The sequence below is a fragment of the Anser cygnoides genome, chromosome Z (assembly GCF_040182565.1).
Source record: "Anser cygnoides isolate HZ-2024a breed goose chromosome Z, Taihu_goose_T2T_genome, whole genome shotgun sequence".
NCBI classification, from domain to species: Eukaryota; Metazoa; Chordata; class Aves; order Anseriformes; family Anatidae; genus Anser; species Anser cygnoides.
In genome coordinates, this window is record NC_089912.1 from 50,097,567 (window position 1) to 50,115,315 (window position 17,749).

The following is a 17,749-nucleotide window of genomic DNA, read 5'->3' on the forward strand; positions in this document are numbered from 1 at the left end:
TGACTGTAGCCATAGAAAGACTCTGGGCTACTGCACAAAGAACAAAATATGTAGCATGTATACTCCCATTGCTCACCCGCAGACTTGAATGACAAAGAAATGTGAATGCTATTGACTCTAGACTCTAGACCCTATTCCTTTTAGCAGGTTGCTAACTTAAGTCCACAGAATTGCATGGAAAGCAATGGCAAAAATGTCAAACAAGTTATGCACTAACCTAAACACAGTTTGTAATAGAAGGAAAAAATAGAGAACTGTGTTTCAAAACGATAGCTATTCTTAAAACATAGATTGTTGTCATGCATTTGCATTTGTCTGACAAATAGTTCTCTCATTTAATTAGAGAAAAAGAGGGAAATTTAATTCCCTCCTGTATCTAACATGAAAGGAAAAATTTGATGGGAGGTATTGGAAAAGGTTCTTCATGGAGAGGGTGATTGGGCACTGGAACATATTTCACAGGGAAATGGTCATGGCACCGAGTCTGCCAGAGTTCAAGATGTGTTTGGACAACGCTCTCATACATATGGTTTAATTTTTAGGTAGTCCTGTGTGGAGCCAGGAGTTGGACTCAATAATCCTTGTAGGTCCCTTTCAACTTGCGATATTGCATGATTCTATGAAATTTTAAGCAAATGCAGGTAAGGTAAGATCATGTCTGAAAGTCTTACAATCCCTAAGCAAAGTCTGTTTGCTGAAGTGGAAAAAATAAGAGACAAGCCTTTACAGTTCTTCTTAAACAGTGAAGATTTGTTCATATAGTAAGCAGAAAGTGTAAATTTAAACAGACATTGTTAATTCAGGTTGTTATGAAAATTGTTATGAAATATACTTCTCAGTGCTTTCATACAGTATATAAAATAAAACTCACAAAGGGTAATGCAATCCTGGAAATCCCCAGAAGAAAGGATCAATGTTAATATAAGTATAACCTTTGTTTTTAATAACTTAAAGAAATCCAAATGAACATGAGTTTATGCTAGACAAGGAAAGGCATGTATTTAGGAATTCCGAAATATGCCAATTCAACTGATGACAGTAGCATCAAAAAAAAAAAAGGTATTTGGTACTTTAAATAACTATTTAAGGCTCCAAAGAGCAGTTGAAACTTACTATACTCTTACTATATTAAATATATAACATGGCTTTTAAACTGTTTTCAAAACACCTAAACTAGTTACCAAATGCCACACATGTTGATGTTATTTGATATCATTTACATAGTATTTTAAATTTACACCATATTCAACAAAACCTGAGTTAGGCCCGTTCCCTGCCTCAGAGAAGTTGTAAAAATGTTCCCAAATATACATGGGCCACATGGTGGGCCCAATAAAAAAGCAAGGGAGTTTTCAAACTTTAGTAAAAAAGCTTGTTTTCTAATAAGAACTCTGAAAATTGGAATCCTACACACTGATAATCTTGTACGACTAAGGATTGGGATGAAAATAATCAGGAATGGTGAAAATAAATAGAAATGATGAAAACAGTTCCTACAAGAATGGACACAATGCTGAAGTGGCCTCCTTAGATAACTTTGATGGGCTTGTTCAGTGCATGGCAAAGACAGAAATGAATGTATTTCAGAATAGCATTCTGCTCCACTGATGCTACTACTCCAGGTTAACTGCACAAACATATTTGTGGAGGAAAAACAGCACTCAAAACAGTCAGGTGGAGCATGCACTGAGCAGCAGTGCAGCACTAGGAGTCTGACAAGGAGACAGAGCAAGAGCTAGCACAAAACATGATTAGCAGTCCAAGCTGTGAAGGCCAGTGCTGCTATAGAAACCTTTCTGTATTTATTAAGCTGATATAAACTTGCTGCATCCTCAGACTTCAGCAACTCAGGAAACTTCTGTGGTGCAAGGAAAATAACAAACACAGAGCAGAGGAGGTGGGGGACAGATAGCTGCAGGGCAGCCAGGGCTGCTTGCTCCAGAGGGGACTGTAACTTCTGTCTGATTAACAAAGTGCTTTAGCAGTTCAGGGGAGGTCTTGAGAACCAACGTGGAGGGAGAGGGTGTTTCAGAATTGAGAATGGATAAGCCCTTTAGTCAACAGGTCAGGAATCCCATGGTGTTTGAAACTCCCTTAACACTTATTCTAGGGCAAAGCTTAAGTTGTGTAAAAGGCACAACAATGTTTTATGTGAAGGAGCTGGCAGACTGACAGGTCAGACTGGGACACCTGTGGCGAGTCTCGTCGCCCTAGTTCTCACCAGAATATGCCTTGGTGGATATTTTAGAACAGAATCTAGGCCACTGCTCCTGGAAAAGTCATGAGTTCAAGGGCTGCAGCTTTTGCCACAAAACCAGAACTATACAGATATTGCCCCTGAAGCCAGCGATATTATTTTATGTGGCAGCATTTTTGACCACTGCTGGATCAGTGGTTGTCATACTGGCTCATTCATGGTGCCACACTGAAGCAGCAGGTTGTCTTGAGGACATTGCTCTTTTAACTCTGCTTTCAGAGCTCTGCAGCAGCAGGACCAGAGCCTGACTGCCTGAAGAACAAACACTATATCAGCATGGTCAAAGTGTTTGACCAGGCAAACGTGCTTTACATACCATACACACTGTGAACTGTACGCAGTAGTCATGTTCAAATGAAAATCCACGCTTTTCATCAGAAGGCTAGTAGCGTAGCCTGATGCAGAAGGAAGATACTGCAATGCTATTTGAACATTACGTAACTTTTAGAATGGAAAAGAATGTGACAGTGTCCGACTGGGGAACTAGAAATGATTATAATGGCACACTTTTGATACTCATTTTAAATCTTATCCTCACAGAGATGTAACTTACATGGGAATTCTCGAAGTGTGATGAGGCAGTGTTTCCGTGGAGACAAAGATGGAATGGGATGGGAAACAAAATTAACTGGACAGATTATCTCATGGATGCACCTGGTGCTTTATCCTCAACACAGTGGAAATATTATTAGCGTAATATAAAGTTTTCCCCAAAAACATTCTTTAGCATTAGAACTACTTTTCTAACGTGATGTCCAATTTATTACAGAGTGAGAGGAGATGGGAAAAATGATGTTGTAGCAAAGTAACTTCATAGATAGTCATGATTTTATCTGACTCTTACTGCACAATTTCTGCAGCTGCCTCATTTCTTAGGGGAGCACAAACACTGCTTTAATCATAATTACTCATGAGTTATATATTTACTGACATTTTGTACATATTGTCAATTACTTAGTACTTCTACATCCCATTTCCAACTGTAGCACTAATTCACAGAACCTAGGAAAATTTAGAAGAGGCTTATGGTAGGGAGAGGAAGGGGAAAAGGGAACAAAGGAAAATTTCTTATGTTTCAAACAGATGTTCTTCCTTGAGTATACCATGAAACATGACTAGAGCATGCTGGTGGGTTCAGTCATGTTCATCAGGTTCATTTATTGCTTTTCATACTGATTTTAAATAAATAACAGTCTTATGTTTACAAATGTTCTGGCTCAAGAGCAATAGACATAGCAACAAATTGCAGCACTAACTTTTTTCTGTTCTGCTTAGAAAGTTTGGTGGTAATCATGGTATTAGTTTGAACTACTTCTCCTCCTAAAGTAGCCAGCTGCATAGCACTTGACTCACAACAAAGCACCCCAGAACATATTAAAAAGTTTTAGGTCAATTCTTCTGTTCAGTGCCACACCTAGAGGACTCTCAAATATGCAGAGAGGCAAATACTAGCCACAGGTTTGAACGGGTCCTCTAGACTGAAAACCCTCCTGAACTTCAGGGTTTGGTTCCAATGCAGTTGCCCCTTTCAGAGTAAGTCATTTATTCACACAAAAAATATGGCCATTGAAGGCAAGGTGGCTACAAAAATGCTTTCACACTCTGCTTTCTGAGGCCTCTTCTGGACATTTAAGTGGCTCTGCTGGAAAATAAGGGGAGTATACTACAGCTGGTAAAAGGAAAATGAGAGGGAAATACTGCTGCTGATAACTGGAATCCTCTGTATCTTTTAAGCAAAAGGTTATTGTTGCTTTGCTTGAAGAATAGCTTCACTATTAAGTAGTGTAGCTGTTTGCAGGACAGGAACTTGTAGTCCAGCCATTTTCTGTATTTTCAAACAGCAGAGAAATTGGCAGCTAAGCTGCTCTAACTCTCTCGTCACTGGGGATAACATAAAAACAGAAAGAAACCTGCTTTCCAGGACTGTATTTTCAGGACTGGCAGTTAGTAAAACTGTGTTCTGATTTGTGAAGTGAGCAAACTTGATATGGAACAACAATATTACTTTTTTTTTTTTCCAGTTGACTGTACTTTTCTGGTCATAAAACTTTGATGATACACTTTATCATCTAACTTTACAGTTATTTTTAGTATTTCCTACCTGTATGGATTTATTTATTTATTAAGCTATTTATTAATACATAGAGGCAGATGTAAGCGTAGCCTGGAAAGATGAAAATTCAGAGTCCTAAGCTGGGGATGACAACATGGAAAATATGATAATTACACAGTCGCAATACTGGAAGAGCTGACTGGATCAGTATCTTTCCATGTCTTTGTCCTCATAATGTCTCTGTGACGTAGGGAAATGGTGTTTATCCTATTTAGAGGTGCAAAAGCACAGCTCAGATTCCAATGAGACTAGAGTAGGCAATAAAAGGGGATGAAAACCATTTTTCAAATAAATGCCCTGACTTTTTCTAATAGGGTCAGTCACGTCTCCAGATTCATTAGAATAGCCATAGTGCTCCAGGACTTGCACCAGCTTCATTTAATCCAAAGCAAAAAACCAGAATAAAGGCCAAGAATTTACATAATGATGGTATCTTCCTTTTTGATTTAAAAAATAAAAAAGCTGTTATCTATCTATCTATATATATTTGGTCAAAATGTGAACATCTCATCAATGTATAGTAAGCCTTAAAAGTATGCATTGCAGGTATACATAACAGATAGCCTAGCTTCCATTACTACAATATCTAATATTTCTGGGTTGCCTTTTTTTTTTTTGTTTTTAGAGACATTACTTAAGCCCTGCACTGTGCCAAGTTAGATGTACTTTTCGTTTCACGTCCTAGCTTTTTTACATATTTATGCTTCTCTTTCTTTCTAAATTCATGAGCTTGTCTTGCATTCTGAAATAAAGGTGCATCGTTTCCTGTGGATGCCTCATAAATACAGACAAAAACCTGTATTTAACTATATATAGGGTACAATGCAAAATCCCTCCTTCAATTTCCTCAGTTGCAAACTATATTTTCAAACGTCCTCACATTTGATAAAAATTTCTGCTGATATTTATCAACATGTGGGGCATTAACCTGAAGCTTTGGGGAATGATTTATCAAATGTGTTCACAGCCATTTTCTATGCAACTCATGCAGCTTATCTGCAACAAAATATTTAGATAAAGCAGCACATGCCAAGAAACAATGTGCTGCTAAAAGCAATCAAAATACACTCTCCTTCCTCTTGTTTTTTCCTTCATTGTGACCTTTCATATGTACTCCTACATTTCTATATTCTTAGAAATATTAATTCCTGACCTATCTTCCCATGTTCCTGGAATTTTCTTCACTTAAATGTAATTCATCTTTATAAAGCTTCAGTTTTCACTATGCCACGTAACTGCAATGATTGTAGTATTCTTCTGTGCTAAGATAAGGAAATATTTTTGTGTTATATTTTGCATCTTTTGATAAGTCAACAAAGGTTTCCAATGAAGTTACATCAAATTTATGAAATTGTAGTGAATTCCTGCCAGTTTGTAAGATTTTCAGTTTCTCACTGGAATGTTTTCACATACAGGACACCATAAGCTTGAACCTAAATGAAAACAAAAATTCTTTATAGCCCCAAACCCTTTTCTGCACAACTGTCAGAAGTCGTGAACACTGGGTCATACAATTTTGATTTTGCCAAATAAACATTTAAAATGCTCAGGACCCATGGAAATGTGTTCAGGGAGTTGCGTCAAAGAATTCACTGATACTGGTAGCATAAATAAAGAAAATCTACTGAAAATACATGAATTTAGGATGTTCTTGAGTTCAAAAAGACAATTCCATGAATTAATCAGGCCTTATAAAAGTCATATGGTAATGAATATTGTTAAAAAACAGAAATTATTACTATGAAGCAAACATAGGATATATATATACGTATGTTATTTATTTTCTGAGGAAAAGGGAAATGTCTCCCATAGCTGTTTCACTATTAACATTCAGGAAAACTGTAATGAAAATTAAAAAAGAATTCTCAAACCCAGAAACGTTCATAAGATTAAGATCTAACCTGAAAGCTTTCCAAAGAAATGTCACTTCGAAAATTTACTACTGTTTCTATGCGTGTGTGTTATAAAGCCTGTGTGTGCCTACCATAAACCGAGGATGTTAGAAAGCAGGTGACTGTCTGCCGCTCATCACTGACTGTCAGTTCCCACTACTGTCAAAACCAGAAATAATTCTGAGCTGATGGGTGCTCTAGCTCCTGCTTTGAAGTAAGACATGGCATTCAGATTTGTGATCTGCAGATTACACAGAAGTGGGTATTATACAACCTGGCAATGAACATGAGGTCTGGAGAGAAATGCAGAACTATATACATCCTTCCAACAGTTGCAAAAGAGCAGTGTAAACAGCAGTCTATGCCACTGTCTACACTATGCTTTCTAACCAGATGATATAATGAATTGGCTGGATGGTTGCACTCAAAGAATTGTGGTCAATGGCTTGATGTTCGGCTGGAGATAAGTGACAAGTGGTCACTCTAGGGCTGGTATTGGGACCAGCACTGTCTAACATCTTTGCTGGCAACATGGACAGTGGGATTGAGTGCACCCTCACCAAGTTTGCCAATGACACCAAGGTGTGTGGTGTGGTTGACACCCTGGAGGGAAGGGATGCCATCCAGAAGGGCCTGGACAGGCTTGAGAGGTGGGCCTGTGTGAACCTCATGGAGTTCAACAAGGCCAAGTGCAAGACCCTGCCCCTCAGTTGAGGGCAATCCCAAGCACAAATACAGTCTGGGCAACGAGAGCAGCCGTGAGGAGAAGGACCTGGGGGTGTTAGTGGATAAGAAGCTCGACATGAGCCAGCAATGGGCACCTGCAGCCCAGAAAGCCAACTGTATCCTGGGCTGCATCAAAACAAGCGTGGCCAGTGGGTCAAGGGAGCTGATCCTCCTCCTCTACTTTGCTCTTGTGAGACCCCACCTGTATTCAGCTCTGGGCCCCCCAGCACAAGAAGGACATGGACGCATTACAGTGAGAGTGAGTCCAGCAGAGGATCACAAAGATGATCAGAGGGCTGGAGCACCTCTCTTGTGAAGACAGGCTGAGTGAGTTGGGGTTGTTCAGCCTGGAGAAGAGAAGGCTCTGGGGAGACCTTATAGCGGCCTGCCAGTACCTAAAGGGGGCCCACAAGAAAGCGGGAGAGGCACTCAGGGAATGGAGTGATAGCACAAGGGGGAATGGCTTTAAACTAAGAGAGGAGAGATTTTGATTAGATGTAAGGAGGAAATTCTTTCATATGAGGGTGGTGAGGCACTGGCACAGGCTGCCCAGAGAAGCTGTGGATGTCCCATCCCTGGAAGTGTTCAAGGCCAGGCTGGATGGGGCTTTGAGCAACCTGGTCTGGTGGGAGGTGTTCCTGACCATGGCAGGGGGGTTGGAACTGTATGGTCTTTAAGGTCCCTTCCAATCCAAACCATTCTGTGATTCTGTGATACTATGATGAGCTTAGCCTAGAAAACTGCCTGAAATCTCAACCCTTTAGAAGTAAAAAATAAAGTAACCAATACAAAATGTTCCTATCAGCTCATGAAAAAAGGTATTTTACGATAGATCTTAATGGGAGCTTTGCTGACTCCATTGGGCAGAGCATGGATGTTTAATAGACTTTTTCTTCTGTTTATATTATAAAGGCACAGAAGTGACTGCTGAAGGATCTTTAACTATGAGCAAGGAAGACCTACAAACCACACTTCTGTGTTATGGCCCTGATATTTCCCTTCTGCTTATCTGCTAAACTTTATGTAGAAGAAGCCCATAGAAATTGATCCTGGAGAGCAAGTTCACTATTTCAAATGACTGACATGATGGTGGAAGCATTGCACAATTCTACTTATATGTCAGAGAAAATGCATAGGATGTATGATTGTCTGGAGGTTCTAGTCCTTTCCTTTTAGCTCAGCCTGTCAATTGTTGTATTTTATACCATTGTTAATTTCCGCAAGTTCTCAGTTGTAACTTCATTTTTTTGTTGCTATTTTTTTTTCTCTCTCTTTTTATTTTAATTTTTCCCAAGGCACAAAACAATATTTAAAGAAGCTCTGACTCCCATTTTTCCTAAGCCCTGACAAACCCTTATTTGAATTTATCCAGGTTTCTAACTTCATTTTTAACCTCTGGTGTCTCTCCACTCCTTTAACATGTACATTTTCCCAAAGCTCACTTAACACTACTTCACGCTTCAGTCTGTTCGTTTACGCATGTCCTATTTTATTCCCTACTCAACAAATTCTCTTATCCTGCAATTTCCGAGGATCAGGTTCTTCTGGTTTCCACTGGGATAGAATTTATTTTCTTCACAGTAGCTGATAAGGTGCTACGTTTTGAATTTACGATGAAAATAATGTTGACAACACAGTGATGTTTTAGTTGTTGCTGAGCACTGCTTATACAAGGACTTTTCAGCTTCTCATGCTGCCCTGCCAGCAATGAGGCGGGGAGTGCACAAGGAGCTGGTAGGGGACAGAACCAGGACAGCTGGCCCAAACCGGCCAAAGGGGTATTCCATACCATCTGATGTTAAGCTCAGTAAGAGAACTGTGGGGAGCTGGCCAAGCAGGGGTGTTGCTCAGGAAGGTGTAGGTATTGGTTTGCTGGTGGTGAGCAACTGTTTTGTGCATCACTTGCATTGGGTATTGTTCTCTTTCTCCCTCCCTCCCTCCCTCCCTCCCTCCCTCCCTCCCTCCCTCCCTCCCTCCCTCCCTCCCTCCCTCCCTCCCTTCCTTCCTTCTTCTTTTTCCTTTTTATTTGATATTAATTTGCCTTTATCTCAACTACAAGTTTATCTTTTTTAACTGATTATCTCCCCCATCCAGCTGTTGTAGTGGGAGAGTGGGTGAACAACTGTGTGGTCCTTAGCTGCTTGCATGATTACACCACAACAATTTCCAGAAGTCTGTGATAAACTCACACACTATACTGGAAGGCTGTGGGGAGACTAAGTATGGGATAAAACACAGAATCTGTGACTATGATTTATACTGATATGAGTACACTGTAATCTAGGTTTAGATTAAAAAATAGCTGACTTGAGTCCTATTTTTTTTTCAGTAATGGTTGTTCTCTTTGTGAATGAAACCAGATTCTTTGGGACAGCTACAGAAAATGTATTCAGACAATGTATATTTTAACTTTCACTTTTTTTTTTTTATTTTTCAACTTTCCATATTTGTACTCGACAAAGCACACTGGTCTGTAGCTTAGTAATTGATTAGATAGCCCATCCCATGCTGTTTTTTTCATTAGGAAAAATCTCTCAGGAGCTTTCCTCAGGTTTTAGTAATACAGGCCTCAAACTCAGGTCAGTAAAACTTGAGTGAAGTTGAGGGAATTGCCTCAAGAAGGAATCTGCTTTGCTATTTTGCTATTAAGATTCATGGAGATTTTTACCCCTGAAGTGGAAGGGCAAGGTACAGGGCAACATGGCCAAATAAAATTAGTTTAGAGGTTATACAAAGGCAGGGAAGAACACCCTTTGTCATTTGATTACTGCTTTCAAACAGTCAAATATCCCTGCAACTTAAAGATCTCTCTCTGGAAAAGTGAGAGGAAATGGATGAAACAGGAGCATGACCCAGTCTTAACAACAGTGAATACAATAAAACCTACTCAAAATGATTTATTCGATACTAATAAATACCTTCAGATATTCCCCACAACAAGGACTATTTTACTGCAGTTTTTGTGCAAGCAGAAACGTAATACAGAGCTGCATGCTAAAAGCTATTGCAAATGTACACAGATGTTAGCACTGGGGTAAAGTAAACACCGCAAAACTAAAAACGTAAATAGAAAGCCTCCATTGTGAAAAGAAAATCCTAAAATTAGGATTTTCTAAATGTCAGAAATGTTACTAAATGTTAAAAATAATGGAAGGTACAGGGACCAGAACTTTAAACAATCAGACAGCTACAGACCCTTCGATGAAAGTTTCAGATTCTTACCTCTAAAAAGGTAAAAGATTGTTCTGAAACTGCAAAACTTGATGAGATTTCTCCATATACAGTACCAAGACTGTTGGAGAAGCTGTTTGCCTATCTGAGCCTGATAGTAATTAGAGGCTGAAGATCAGTGTGAGAAAATTAATTTTAAAATAAACATGCCCTGAACTTTAGAAAAGGGTAAGATTCTCTTTGTAAACAAATCACATTCACAGATATGAAAAGAGTTTACAGCCTCTAACAAAACTTGGAGTGTAGAGAAGAGAAAGATATATGGAAAGCAAAAAAAAATAGTGAAGACAGGGAAAACATTTCGTTGGGGATTATTTCCTTATATTGCTTTCTGCACACATTGCTTGTGTGATATAACAAAGAAGAATGAAATGAACAGGATTAAAAGAAAGCTTGTAAGAGTAAAAGCAAGGCTAGAGGGATAGGGAAAACTCTAGAAACTGTTCTGGAGAAGGACTACATACAATACGGATAGCAGACGTATGGGAAGACTAGTACACAAATGCAGAAGAAACAGAAAAACAGATCCACAAGCATTTCTTTTCTTAGATCAACTGACTTGCTAGTTTTCCATGTCTTGTGTTGAACAACATTGCCAGCCTTTTAGGTCACAGATTGCTTCTTACAGGGTGTTATGAAGTGTGGCACAATGGAGACCTTACTCTTCATGCAGCATTGGGGCGTAACACTAATAAGAGGACTTTTTTTTTTTTTTTAATGAATAAAAAAGAGTTTTCAAGTTCTGAAAACACTCTGACAATTATTATGACTGCCAAAGGACTGTCCCAGTGCTCCATGTCTAGATAATCTAAACCTGTAATGTAAAGAACCCTCTTTAATCTAAAAAAAAAAATAATCATAAAACACTTGACTTACCTATGAGAGCAGAGCTCCCTGGACTGATGGCCATTTTTGTTCCTGAAGGAGAGGTCAACACTGAAGGAGGTCTGGTCCCAGTGCTGAAAAGCACTGCTGTCAAGTCTTCTAGGTTAGGAAGGGGTCGTGGAGGCTCTAGTAACAGATTGGGAAACTGAAGTGATAAGCAACACTATAGCAGAAAAAAAAACACCACTACCCACTGGTGCATTATTGGTCATGTTGCAACATTATCATTTCAAAGGGGCACTCTATGCAACTTCAGGAAATTACTAAAGGTGTGCTTTATTTGATATTAGGTAAGACACTAGAGAAAGTATTAAAATAACATCTAGATCAGTACGGCTACAATAAAAGAAATTATGTCTAAAGGCTACCATGGCATTCTGGGTTGACCATTTTCATATGTAATGAGAGTATGTGGTATCAGGAGATACAGCAGCTTGGAATAAAGGGCAAATTTATACAGCATAGCAGCCTAATCAAATGTCCATGGCAGTCACTGGAAAACTTTTCATGTCTGCTACAGACTGAATCAAGCCCTGACTAAATATGGTTATAACCCTGTCAAATCCTGTGGTATACTTAGGCAGAGCTCCAAAGGACTAAGAGCTCAAAGAGCTCAAGAGGATCAGTCTACACTGAGAACTGCACGATTTAGTCCTTTAGTAACAGTAACACTATTTTAAAAATTGATTGCATTGCCTATCATTCTGAATTCTTTTTGTTGTGGAAATTATAGAATATTTGATTAAAGTGAATGGTGGCCTCATCACTTTTCAATAAGATCACAGCACAAACTGAGCAATATTTCTGCTGCTCAGCATATTCAACACCAGAAGTACATGGATGCTTGAACTATTTATTTCCACCAAGAAACTAAAAATGTGATTTGCCTAAAAGCAAAAGCTTACATAACCCACAGTAACTTTGAACCTTTAAAAAATAAGCCATTTTTAGAGGTCAGAAAAGGACTTAAAAATCTTGTGGGAGTTCTGATGTACAGCCTGAAACCCAGCTGATATTTATTGTAGTTTTTTTTTCAACTCAGTTTCTAGAGCCAGTCTGGATTCATAAGGGAATCATGTGAATGCTGTTACAGGGACTTTAGTGTTATCTGTGAAACTGTAAGAAATCTCACTTTAAAACTTCCTCTGGAAGCTCTATCATCCATAAGACCTATGCTCACTCCAGTAATGAAAGATGAGAGCTGTACTGGCTGCTTTAGTGATTTTGTACCAATAACATGGTTTCAAAATTTGACACTTCACTATCAAATGTACTAAAGCATTTACATAGTCTGGTTGGATCATTCATCTTCCAGGCAGGGAGAAATAATAGAGGTGAGTTGCTAGGAAAGGAAAGCCCTTTCCCACACATTCAGTTACCACCAGGTAACACTTCCACCCATATTTCACAGCTGACATTGTCTTTTCAAATCACCCAGACAGGCTTTCTGCCTGTTATTTGGAAACCCAAGAAAAAGTAAACTTCACCCTTCACTGAACTTGGGAAGTGTTTTTTTAAAGTGCACTGTGTTTATGCACCTGTTTGATACGAAATGGGTCAGTACCACACAGCCATGTACCAGAAAGACTGCCAAGCAGAAGCAGAGCACTTCACAGGGAAAAAAGTGGCATCAATCTCATCTCAAGAGAGCCACTTTAAGAAATTGTTAATAAATGCTTTTCTTAGCCAGTAGGTCTGAAAGAGTGAAACCGGATATGTCAAGGCTGGGAGGGGCTGTCCCTGGGTTCAAACATTTTGTCTGTATGTCGTTCCCTCTCTCCATGTTCTCTGATTAATTCTGAAGGCTAATTGTGCCATCAGCCATATTCCTACGGCTTCACATGCAAAATACCCTGAACTTACCAAGAACAAACAGCTGGGAGCTTTCAGTTACCTCCCCACGAAGATTGGCTGCCTTGCAGGAGTATAAACCCTGATCTGCCAGAGAAACATTCGCAATTAGCAGCAACCCATCATGCAGGTGGTGAGCAGAGGACAGCTTGACCTTATTTTTAAACCAAGTAACTTCTGCTTCAGGAACACCTGGAAAAACATTGACAACACGTAACACAAGTAAGATATAGTAGTTGCTGAACAGTGTCACAGTTACTGCAGACAAAATGTTTAAGACAAAACAATTAAGCTTTTAACATGACTTTCAAGTAACATCTTTTTGCAGTTCAGAACTGTTGAGTCAACTCTTTCACATTGTCTACCTTGTATATCTTAGATACCTCTGAGACAGAGCAGAAGAATTAAAACAGAATTGAAGTCTTCCTTTTTATTCCCTAAGGTTGTACAAGTTAACAGTGAACTCATCACTCTTAAAAGCAAGTCTATATGGGATCAGAATGAAGGTTAATCTAGCCTAGTATGCTGTCTCCAGCAGCAGCCATAAGCTGGTGCCTCAGGAAGAGTAAGAAAAGGACAAGCATATGCAATGCTTCCTGCTAACGCTCTCCCAGCATCCTCCCATGTTCAGCTTAGGAACTTCCTAAGCCAGAAGTAGTTTCTGTGCATTTAGGAAGCCTCCATGGCTTTCTTTTCTATGAATTACTCCAATCTTCTTTTTTGAATGTAGGCAAACAATTGGCATTTACATCTTCAGAAAAGCAGTTTCACTGATCAAGCGTTCAGACAACAGGTTGTTACAGATTCATAACCCACTACAGGAAAAATTGCTTCCCTTCATGTGCTTTGATCTAAGGTCCCTCTCTATTTGGTGCCCTCTTGTAGAAAGAGGCTCTCGTCTGTAGCTATCAAGACTGCTGCTCTTGCAGTAAAGAGCATTTCCTTGATATACTGATATTTAGTTCAATTGAAATGTATGCTATATCAGGTAATTCAGTGTCACTGACTACTAAACCATTGGTTTATGTGAATAGTACTGGAAGTTTTAATAGATGGGACAGACCTGTGGAGTTGTGCCTGGGAGAAACAGTTATTGTGTGCTACTGTAAAGAGCAGTACATCCTTAATCCTGGTAACTGACGGAGTGTACGGTATCCCATTTGCTGTATCTTCTGTAAGTGGGAATCAGTTAACCACTTTTGCATGAATGTGCAGTTCCATTGTGTTTATTGTAGACTAAAGGAATGTTTTTGGGTAACTATGCTTAAGCTATGTTGCTCACCTAAATCTTTCCCTGCCTTATTTCACAGCAACATGTTTCTATGCCCACCGCGAGTACGTCATCGGTTGTGTATCCACATTACAAAAGAAAAGCCACTCTATTTGTCTGTTTTGTGATCCTGGCACTAGAAATACCTCTGACTGTGCTCACTAAGAATGACCACCCATTTATCTCTATTTATAGTGACTGGTTGATTGCAGGTTCCTCACTAAGCATGTGCAGATGGAAGTGGGAAAGGGTTTTCCCTATTCTTCCACATCAAAGTGTTTTGGCCTTTTTTCCACCTCTTCCAGAATTACCTGTTGACTTTGCCAAGACATCTGGAACGAGTACATCTGAGTTTGGCAGTCAGGAAGGTCTGTAAGGGCAGAGAGTCTCATCCACATTGAGAAATTAGTAGGAAATAGGCTGTAAAAGACTGTAGGATTTTTCTCACCTTTGGTAGTTAATAACACATACTAATCTGAAACCTTCATGGCATACTGAGAGTACCAATTGTTTCTGTCTGTGATGCTGTTTTCCAAATGCTTACCCTTGTTTATGTTTCTATAACTCAACTTTTTTTTTTTAAAGTATGGGCTGTTGGCCTGTTTCTGAACCCCCAGCTGGGACAGGACCAGTACACGGCTCTCCATCTGGCTTCTACTCTTTGACCTGTGTGGCATGGGTGGGCCGACCACCACTTAAAAGCTCACTCTGATTTTTTCCGGAGCATCCAGGCAGAGTCCTCAAGGGAGTTCCAACAACCACAGGATAGCAAACAACCCCAAACCTTAAGTTTTTCAAGCCTGTGTGTTTATTATGTTTCCATTGCAAGGAAAGGAAGTTTAAGAGGTGAGTTCTGGAGAGAGGAGAGAAAATGGGGACTCTTCCAGTTCTGCAGTCCCTGAGATGGCACACACACATGCCAGCACTTTTCCTCTCAGTGTCACACTAGTCAAGGGATGATCAACTCTTTCTTGCAGTTTAAACTAGTTACAGTGCACAGATTTTCATATTATGGCTATTGTCAAACTTAGGCATGGAAGTAATAAGTACCTCAGACTGAGATTTCTTCCATTCCCGCTAAGGCTCTTCTTTCTTTCCTTTGAACCGGAAGACATGGGTAGAGCTTTCAAGTTCTTTTTGACAATAATGGAAGGTCAGTGGAAACAGTGTGAGAATAGGAGGGATTAGGAATGCTGAGAGAGGTAAAGAAGGAGGTGAAGGGGCAATGAAAACTGAGGATCTCATATGATCTCAGTTCCCAGGAATAGGGACTTAAAGTAAATAAATATAGACAGGCAGACAAAAAAATAATTTGCTCGTTGCAGAGAGCTCCTCTTAGAGTCTTAGTCCAGAAAGGTAGATTCTTCTTGTATTCACTTCACTAGAAGAACCAACAAGGAATTGTTGTTGGTTTATTACAGCAAGGTAAGGTTCACTGTATTTGTGTTCAGTCTATGAAAGCATTATACCTTCAAGATGTCCAGCATCCCTACAAAACCATTTCTCTGACTGCTAGTTTAAAAAGGGATTTCTTCCTCTGCCTTTTGTGTGAAGTTTCTACACTAAAATGAGAAGTTTTGAAATCAAACCTTACAGCACTTCCTACAGTTTGGCTTACGGAAAATAAGAAGTGTTGTATGTGTCAGGGAGCAGCAGACTCATTTTCTGTTATGCTTCCACCTTTACTGACACATACAGACCTCAAGTATTTCAAGACAAAAATAGGAGGCAGACAGCACACCCATGAGCAAATGCATTATTGCACAGCATTGCCACAAGGGGTAGCAAGAGCATTTCAATCAGTTTTGTTGGATAATGGTGAATGAGCGAGGACAGAAGGCTGAATGTGTTCACTTTGCAGAAACAATCGCAGAGACTGAAATTCTGAGAAGTGCCAGCTGGAAACCTCACTTTGCTGGGCAGACAAAACTTTAGGCAGTGAATAGTTACTCACTGTTTATTTTTCTTCAGCTTTCCCTCCATCACTGTGCATGCGTCTAGCACAACAAAGGCTACCTTTGCTTGTATGCAACAAGCAGAACTGTGCACACCAATCAAGATGATTTTGCTAAAACAGGAGCTTTTTGGGAAAGGAAGCATAACAATGCAAGGATCTAGCAGTGATGACTTGTTTCCTGTGCCACTATATTCTGACATATATCAGAATCTGGCACAGCTGAGGAACAAATATGGGTCACAAAGCAAGGCAAGAACTAGAAAAGTACAGCCTCCAGCATACAGATGAAACACACAAGAAAGAAATGCTTAGGAGAGCTGAAAAATCTGAAATCGGAGGGAGAAGGATACACAGGGAAGAATACACAGGGAAGGATATTTATGTATTTTAAGTCACTCTTTCAAATCTGTTCTGACTCAACAGTGGTTAACGGTACATGACGCTTTGCAGACAGGTGCCTCTGTTAGAAGTTTTATGCCTTGAAGGATACCACAGAGAAATGCTCTAAGAATCAGATTTTTTATACAGATTCCTCCTTTCACATCTAATTGCATTGCCAATAACAACTTGGGCCTTGCTGATCAAATCTTCTGGCATCCTAATGAATATCTCCATACTTTAAATGTTGAAGTCACCAAAAGCTTCCTAGTGTTACTCATGTGATCCAAATTGCTCCCACACCCCATTTGGAAGTGAAAGTGCCTAGAGCATTTGAATTGCCCACACTAGAAACTCTGTTTGCTTTCTTAAAATTGGAGAAGATTCTCTAGCTGAAAGTCATAGGCTCTGCAGAGTTGCTAAGTGATTCTGGAGGGGAGTTTCTTTAGGCTCAGTTTTGGAGAAGTCTGGGCTTGACCATAATCTCCTGTGTTTTAAAAATATCCTTTCACCTCCATAGACAGAATGGCAAAGTCATGTCAAGTTAAATGAGACTGATTTTTCAAGCTTAAAGAAAAGCACAGCACCTTTTTCCTCGAGACTATAATTCCAAAATAATTCATATCAGAGGCCAATTAAACCGTAATATACTCAGATGATTCTGCCTTCCCTTGTCTTACAAGTAACATCTGTATATTTCAGTCCTGAACACAGACTTTAACAATACTTATGCCTTTCAGAAGAAGTTAAATAGCAATATAAAATTCTTTCCTAGGATCTGGTAATTTCATTCTCTCTTCTTTTTAAGGAACCTTCTTCAGGCTTATCAACACCTGTTGGCAGCAAGTTTCTGTCCCTTAGCCACAAGAGCAGCTTTAGAATATGTTATAACTGATCCTTACATTTAGTGTTTATCATATAAGTACTTATTCTGCTGTCCTGCTGACCCTGTAGTTCTACATAGATTGTCAAGTCCAACTACCTTACCACTTCAGGGCTAACCAAAAGTTAAATCATTTTATTGAGGGCATTACCCTCAATACCTTTGCCTCAATATTACCCTCAATACATTTGCCTCTTGGCCACTGACAGGCACAGGGCATCAACTATCTCTCTAGGAAGTCTGGTCCAGTAAAGGCACACCATCACAGTTAAATATTTTTCCTAATGTCCAGTCTGAATCTCCCAT

General features: G+C 39.5%; 1 protein-coding gene across 6 annotated transcripts in view; it reads right to left on the minus strand.

Moving 5' to 3' along the window:
• ADAMTSL1 (ADAMTS like 1) overlaps positions 1-17,749 on the minus strand; it is a 481,138-nt gene that overhangs the window by 18,693 nt on the left and 444,696 nt on the right. For all 6 annotated transcript variants that reach the window (XM_066987715.1, XM_066987719.1, XM_066987716.1 and 3 more), the window contains 2 exons: positions 12,968-13,147; positions 11,096-11,230 (listed from right to left, as the gene is read on the minus strand). In XM_066987715.1, the coding sequence (XP_066843816.1) occupies positions 11,096-11,230; positions 12,968-13,147 (315 nt within the window). The remainder of the gene's footprint in view (positions 1-11,095; positions 11,231-12,967; positions 13,148-17,749) is intronic.